General features: G+C 38.1%; 1 protein-coding gene across 1 annotated transcript in view; it reads left to right on the top strand.

Annotated features, from left to right (window-relative positions):
• Positions 1-1,890: 1,890 nt before the first annotated feature.
• LOC124264340 (mediator of RNA polymerase II transcription subunit 13-like) overlaps positions 1,891-8,306 on the top strand; it is a 75,057-nt gene continuing 68,641 nt past the window's right edge. Inside the window, 2 exon segments of the mRNA XM_046699096.1 lie at positions 1,891-2,115; positions 2,471-2,726. Of these exon segments, the coding sequence (XP_046555052.1) occupies positions 2,047-2,115; positions 2,471-2,726 (325 nt within the window). The 5' untranslated portion in view covers positions 1,891-2,046.

Genomic DNA, 8,306 nt, shown 5'->3' with positions numbered 1-8,306 from the left:
GCTCATCACGCCGAAAACCCGGGTTCGAATCCCAACATGGGTACAATGTGTGAAGCCCATTTCTGGTGTCCTCCGTCGTGATAATACTGGAATATTGCCCAGACCGGCGTAAATCCTCTCTTCCTCACTCTGGCTTTGGTATTCCATTTGATGTACCTGTAAACAAGAAGAGACAAGAAATATCTGTTATATTCTGAAAATGCCATATTCAGACATTACAACGAAAACTAACTTTGACAGACTGGTTAGCCTATATATAATCCCTCATTCCCTATGGTGTACAAATATCTAGGGCCCTGTTGCCAAGAGCGATCGTAGCATAAAGAGGATCGTAACTCCCAAATTTAAGAGTTAGTCTAGTGGTTAAAGCGTTAGCTCATTACGCTGAAGACTCGGGTTCGATTCCCCACATGGGTACACTAATGTGTGAAGCCCATTTCCGGAGCGTCCCGCAGTGATATAGCTGGAATAGAGTTTTGCTACCATACAAAACTATGTTTCACGCTGGCTAGACATGACACAAGCAAGATGAAGTGGGGTTTCTTTTAAATAACGCGTATCATAGTTGTCTTTTGGACTTCAAGGTTACAGTGTTCGCTGACTGTTTTCAGCTTACTTATGTGTTACAAACGTTTGTTTTATTTTTTGGGTCAAATCTGGTTTGCATGTGTATAGTTTCTTTAGTCCCTCAGTTTACTTGTATAAATATGTACTGTGTGCGTCTATCTCGACGATCGGATTAATGATTGGCGTGTTTACATAGCCAGGAGAGCCGGGGGTTAGGTGTTGAATTGATGTACATTTAGAGCAGTGGCTTACCGTGGAATGCACGTGGGCTTGTCACACCTTGAAGGATGAATTAAAGTAGCATTCACACATAGTGACTGACACCTTTTAGAAGGATGAATTAAACCAGTAATGCATTGTACACATGTGGGGAGACTTTCTGACGAGCCAACGCTTTGACCAATAGGCTACCCCACCGCCCTCACACATAGAATTGAATTGACACGCACGGAATGAAGACGGTTGTTTTGTGTATGTTTAATCATCCTGTTGTTTTTTTATTGATTTATAAAGAGACCGTTGTGTTCAGCCCCTGTTATTTACATATATAACAAATGTTACAATCATATATTTTATTTGTATCTTGATTGAAATCGTGACACAAACTAAAATCGTCCAGTCACGTAAGCTGGAGACTTTAAACATAATAACACAATTGTGAATGCTTGATGGACTGGATCGAATTGTTTCAAACTAGAAAACGGGTTACCTAAAATTCTGAGGTGTAGCGAAATTGTAACATGTTTTTCAATGTCAATTTGTGATGCCAACATATGTTGTTTTCAATATGAATGTACTCCTAAGAATGATAAAATGAGTGACCGCCTTTCAATGATTGTTAATCAAAACATGTATCTCTGGGGGTAAATACGGTTCAGTCATCACATTGGGGTCTGTCCGTAAGCCGTTACAACAGCGTGAATCCTGCCGAGCAATCATAAGATATATATCCTAGAAATTAACTACGCAAAATTTGTTCGCGCGAAATTACGCATGCTTACACGAGGGGCATTTTAGCCTTAATGGCATAGGTACTAGCACATCTAAAAAATGAAACAAATCCATATTGAAGATGTTTACCATAAGCCTAATTTGAATGATGAATGGGTATAGCATGCATTAATACTGGAACTTCTAGGATATGTACATATTATGTGTTTAAAATTATAACATAAACTTGACAGTCGTGGACTCACGTTTCCCGGCGAGGTCACCAGAGTACTACTTGCACGGTCTGAAGCCTATTTGAGTAGCTGTATAGACAATAGTATTTCCGCTCGACCCGTGAGCATGTGACAGGAAGCAGCCAATGGCAGCGCGTTCTCCTTACCGCCTTGTTGTTCGCAGCAAGTCGCCATTACTGTCGCCATATTATGCGAAGTATCTGTTAATTGACAAATTTTTCTCGATTTGTGGCTAAGTGGATGTTTTAGCAGCAATTCAGGATATACGTGGTCTTTTTCAGAACATGGAGTGACCATGAGTCACCCTAGTCCAACGGGAAACGGCTGCTCTCTGGAGGATTGTTACACAAACTTGTTTGCCTTGGTAAGATATGATTTAAATGAGTATTATCCGGTGTCGGCTATTGTTTGCGTCTAATCGCGTGCTGCGTGACCTTCCTGCTTTAATGTTTCGGTATTTGCGAATATTGGCCAATTCTCTACCCTCCACCTTACATTTTACATGCTTCGTTTCCCAATTTAGATACTCGGTAACATATTTACAAACGGTTCGAAGCGATGTCACCTGCCCGTGCTCATAGACAAGCGATTAACAAATCTCAATCAATCAGTGTTTAAATATTGAAATGTATTTACATAACGCTACCGTTTGATGATATGCTCTTTCATATGCACAAATTGTGATGAAGGTCACTGATTTGTTCTGTTTTGTTGTCTAGACGGATCTTGGTGGCATAAAATGGCGTAAATTGACTTCAAATCCGGACAATGTATCGGTGGAGCAACTCGAAGATCCAGTGCTTGTTTCCTATGCACGTTGTATTCAAAGTGGTTTACTATGTGTTTGGAGACGAGTAGTGAAAAATTCAGAAGCTCGATCCCCGGAGCAGTTGTCAGTTGGCAAAGAACTGTGGGTATTTTGGTATGGAGACGAGCCGACCGGCATCGACAACCTTCTCTCCCCTGACCTAAAGGGTAAGTGTTTACTCCCATGATTGACAGCATGTCAAGGTGGCTGTGCATTGCATCACATGTCAGGCACCTGTACTGTTGTTCATTTCGCCAGTTTCTTGCATCAGTACACAGGCATGCTATATTACTAAACAGTTATTAATAACAAGGCAGTAGACACCTAATTGCCTATACACACTCGTATTACTGTGATGTTTTATTTAGGTCATGTTGACAGATCAGTTGATTGTCTTAAGTGGTGGATTCAAGTCCAACTCCTTATTGCTCATAATAGTTCAAAATGTTTTACATATATTGGTCTTAGGCACTATTATTTCAAACATGTTTCTACATTTGTTTATTTAATGTGAGATTATTAACAGAGAGGGGATTTAAACAACACACTTTTGATTTGTGTTTATTGCATACGCATTAGGAATTTAGTGATTAATGATTAAGTTAGAAGAACTGGGGACATTGTTTTGAGGTCATCTGCACTTGTAATTATCGTAAGTAAGCAATATTTTACATTTTTGAAAGGGACTATTTTTGTTTGTTAATTTAATTATTGTGTGAAGTCATTGATGACTACTAGGCCAAACTTGCCCCCATGTGTAATATTAATTAGATATGATTGGTTGTTCCCTAAAATTTCGCTTTGTTAGATGAGCATGTAGTCCCAAATAAGCAATAGGTTGTTTGATATGCCTTAAAGTATGTAACACTAAAATAAAAGTACAAAAAATCCTGCAGATACAAAATATGTATCCATGTAAAATACTTGAAGGATAAGTGAACATTCACTATTTTAGTTATGTTTACTTACTCAGATAATCATATTTGATGGAATTTTAAGACTTGGAGTTATGTCCCTTTCAAGGATAGTTACATTTCATATGTGTAACGATACACATTGACAATACAAGCACTGTTTAAGGGTCACTTGTAGCCCTTGTTTGTTGTTGTCTAACTTGGACCCTTGAAAATCAGAGTTAGAATTAGTCTTCAGCAACTCATGTTTGTCGTAAGAGACGACTGATTGGATCGGGTGGTCAGACTTGCTGATTTGGTTGACACATTCCATCATATCTCAGTGGCATAGATCAATGCTCATGCTGTTGACCACATGCTTGGTTATTTACTGACTGCCACCATATAGCTGGAATATTGCCGAGTGCGGCGTTAAACAAGCAAACAAAAAATGTCGGCTAACTAGATCTGCGAAGATCCAAGCTAAGAATTGGTCTTCAGCAAACCATGCTTGTCATAAGAGGTGACTGTCACCATATCCCGATTGCTGAGACCAGTGCTCATGATGTCAATCACTGGATTATCTGGTCCTGACTTAAATATTTACAGACAAGTGTTCATATATCTGAAATATTGCTGAGTGTGGCTTTAAAACAACAAACAACCAAATATTGTCTAAACTCAAATGGGGATTGTGTGGTCATGTTTTGTAGCTTGGTTGATTTTGTGTCATCCCATCCTGATCGCTAAAACCAGCAAGCTTTTGATAGGTTCTCATTCACGGAGTTGTAACATTGCTGAGTATTGTCATAAACAACATTCACTCAAATCAGTATCGATCTACGACTTTGGCTACCTGTATAGTCCTGTAAGTAACGGACAGGAAATTAGCACTGTCAGTTTGCTCAAACTGCTCTCCTTGATGTTAAACTAGTAGAATATTCAACATTTCTACAACATATTAACACAATTCAGCTAGTAGACTTTATTGGCTAATTTCAGTTTCAGTAAATTGCTTTTTAGTGATAATATAACAAATTATTTAAAAATTCATTTGAAATTGATGATCTTTGTCATGTACCAAATAGTAGGATTAAATTTTTTGACAGAGAATACAAATTATAATCTCATGAATACATATATTTTTTCTTAGGTGCAATGTGAAACAGATAGTTGCATTCCTTGTGCACTATCAATGTTTTCGTCCCATGTAATAGAGAGTTGCACAAACATTCCATGATGTTTCAACATTTACCTGAGAATGCCTACCTCCTGATTGTAATAGCTGCTGATAGTTTTCGGCATGCTGTAATAAAAGCTTGAAACGATGCCCAACATTTAGCATTATCTACATTCCTGTAAACAGAGAAGGCACCTGTGCCCAACAGTTGATTGTAATGAGCAGAATTATACATGAAAATAGCAGCATCTGATAATATGTATACCATGTACTCTACTGGCAGTCATTACTTGGCAAATCTTCTAAATGTCACAGGTAGACATAGACACAGGCACTTCATCATTTGTCAAAGATGAGTTAGTTTAGTTTTACGCCACACTCACCAATATGCCAGCTATATGGCGGCGGTCTGTAAATAATGGAGTCTGGACCAGACAATCCAGTGATCAACAGCATGAGCATCGATCTATGCAATTGGGAACCGATGACATGTGTCCACAAAGTCAGCGAGCCTGACCACCCAATCCCATTAGTCGCCTCTTACGACAAGCATGGGCTACTGAAGATCAATTCTAACCCGGATCTTCACGGGTTTTGTCCAAGATGAGTGAAAATCTAAAGACTAGTTGTTTTTTAAGGAACTAGTTCTATATGAACTGTGGACATGTTGGATATGACCAGTGGTGATTAACAAAGTATCAGGGGTTGAATGGCAGGGTTAGGTATAGTGGTTTGAGGGTGGCACGCAGAGTTCTGTCCCTTAGCAGTGCCAGGTTGCTGCTGTTGGGTATGACCAGTGGTGCCTAACCCTGTATTGGGGTGGTTATAGTGGTTTTAGGATGGTGTGATGAGTTCTGTCCCTTAGTGATGCCAGGATGCTGCTGGATATTCTCCGTGTCCTGAGCCCATTTTAAGAAAATGCCTTTCAATTTTAACACAGTTGGGACATTTTTACTAGCCTGCAAGAATTTGGAGCAGCCGCATGCTACTGTTAAGTTCAAACCCTGTTTGGTCTGTCTGCATCACACTTGTGTTTGTGGGTTTCACCAACGTGGTAAATATTTACCGCCTGATTCAATTCGGGCTTTCTTCCCACACCAAGCTGACATGCTGTGGTATTACTGCAAAATGATCAAAGCAGTGTTAAACCATATTCGCTTACCACTTTAAATTATTTTGTGATAAGGTCCGTCAGAAATCTATATGGTCATACCTCATATTTGCAGATACATGTGAAGATCCGGGTTAGAATTGCTCTTCAGCAACCCATGCTTGTTGTAAATGGAGGTGGTTAGGTTGTCAATCTTGCTGACTTGGTTGACACGTCATCATATCCCAAATTGGATAGACTGATGCTCATGATGTTGATCACTGGATTGCCTGGTCCACACTCGATTATTTACAGACTGCCTCCTACAGACTGCCACCATATAGCTGGAATATTGCTGAGTGCGGCATTAAACAAAAACCAACCAACCAATCATATTTGAAGATTGATGACATCTATGTTTACATTTTAGAAAATACCATTTGAAACAATGTGGAATTTCTGACTTAAGTGGTTGATATTACCTCAAGTATGTTTGTCAGGCCAGTGATAATTCTGATAATCATCAGCATGTTTCGGGTTGATCTTCACAGCTAGTACTTGAAGGCATTTATTACATAGTGCACATGGTGTCTATTTGGGAGTTGACACAAGAAAATAAATGCAGGGGAATTTATTTCAAATGAGTTATCCAATTGCCATAAACAAAACTTATGGTAAAACTTAAAGAACTATTACTTTTATAATAATAATGTCTTTGGAAGCCTCTTTGTTTAGTTTCTGACAAAATTAGTAGATATTTAATGATGGGACATTCAGCATTATTCCAACTATATGCAGAGATGCCAACCCTTACACATTGGGCGTAATTATTACGATTTTGACCATTAAATTACGCCATTACACTTGATCTGTGAAAATGACGCTTTTCTACCCGTTTTGTGAAAATCAATCAAGTGGATAAAATTTCACAGGGAATATTTTTCATGACGCACTAGTGCAGGGGTTCAGAAATGGCCTTACACCGATAGGAATCGCTTACTCTTAGCATCGCGCTCATTCAAATTAACTTGTAAGGAATTAAAGTATTTTGTGTCACCTGACCAACAATTTTTGATGTATGGAACTGCATAATGATTGGTCACGTGTATTTCTGTCTAGAATCTTTCCTATTCATGTGAATAAACCTTCTTAAAAGTAATTTTTATAAAGTTATCACCTTTCACTATGGAAGTGTTTTAAGTATTACACTTGTAAGGTTCAAATTACACTTTTTGACCTCCATTATTACACTTAGGCCCAAAATAGGGTTGGCATCTCTGTATATGGCGGCAGTCTGTAAATAATGGAGTCTGGACCAGACAATACAGTGATAAACAGCATGAGCATCGATCTACGCAAATGGGATATGATGACATATCAACCAAATTAGCGAGTCTGACCACCCGATCCCGTTAATCGCCTCTTTCAACAACCATTGGTTGCTGAAATCCAATTCTGACCCAGATCTTCATGGTTAGCTTCATTAACGTCATGCTACACAATTGGGATATGATGACACCCAGGCGAGCAAGCATGACCACTTGATTGTGTTATTTGTCTCTTATGACAAGCATGGGGATTTCAATTGCATTTGGGAACAGTATTAGGTATTAGAATGTGAACTTTCATGCTCTAAATATTCTGTGTTGAATTACAATGAATAATTGCAATGAAAAATCAATTTTTATCTTTGCTATAAAATCAGTTTGGTTTGAAATATCCATGGTTTGATATTATCAGACATTGTTTATTATGTAGTGATGCATCACTAAGAACAGCAATATTTTATCCACTTATGAAGATACCATGCATTGATTGCTACAAGTATGTACACCAAGGCGTGAGTGTGATTATTTGATAATCTCTGTAGATAACATGCTTTGTGATTAATTGTGTCTGTGATCAGCGTTCAGTTGAGCATCGCCTTATTGATGGATCAAAGCTGATGATTTACTTAGACTGGGGGTATTTTCAGATGGCTTCGTCATCCTATTCTAGCTAACAGGATTGTTAGGCTTCGATCAAGTCCTGTGTTTGTGATATAATGTGTCTTCTCAAAAGCAGTTAAATGGAAATGAAGTTTGGGGTAGTTATTGTATGCATTGTAAGCACTTGTTATTCATTATTCCTGAGTGAAACGGCAAATAATTCTAAGTGATTTATTCACTGAGCATAGTACAGGTTTTAACAGTATACAGCTTTTGAAATTTAAGCATGAAAATCTTGAAGGGTTACTATTGAGTGAGTCCTTAGATTGAAATGTCTCACCAGCAGTCCTTAAAGACAGCAGGAAACCCTTAATTTGAACACCCCCTATAATTTGGAACATTCATTGAATTTTGAACACCCACTATTTCAAACACTGCTATATAAATTGCTATGATGTGAAACACTGATGTATTGATATATTTGTAATTGCAATTGCTGTAACAAAATAAGAATTGATTTTGTATCTGTAATAGATATTGCATCCAGAAATAATTGTTCCGTTAATGAAATTCTAATGAAATCTGTTCTAACTTGATATGGGGAATGTTCTTTGTATTCTGTGTTACATTGATTATTTAGATGAAACCTATCATTT

This window comes from Haliotis rubra, unplaced genomic scaffold (genome assembly GCF_003918875.1).
Source record: "Haliotis rubra isolate DU_JTF1 unplaced genomic scaffold, ASM391887v1 Scf92, whole genome shotgun sequence".
Lineage (NCBI taxonomy): Eukaryota > Metazoa > Mollusca > Gastropoda > Lepetellida > Haliotidae > Haliotis > Haliotis rubra.
Note: the sequence above shows the minus strand (reverse complement) of the source record. Positions and strands in the feature narration are given on the sequence as shown.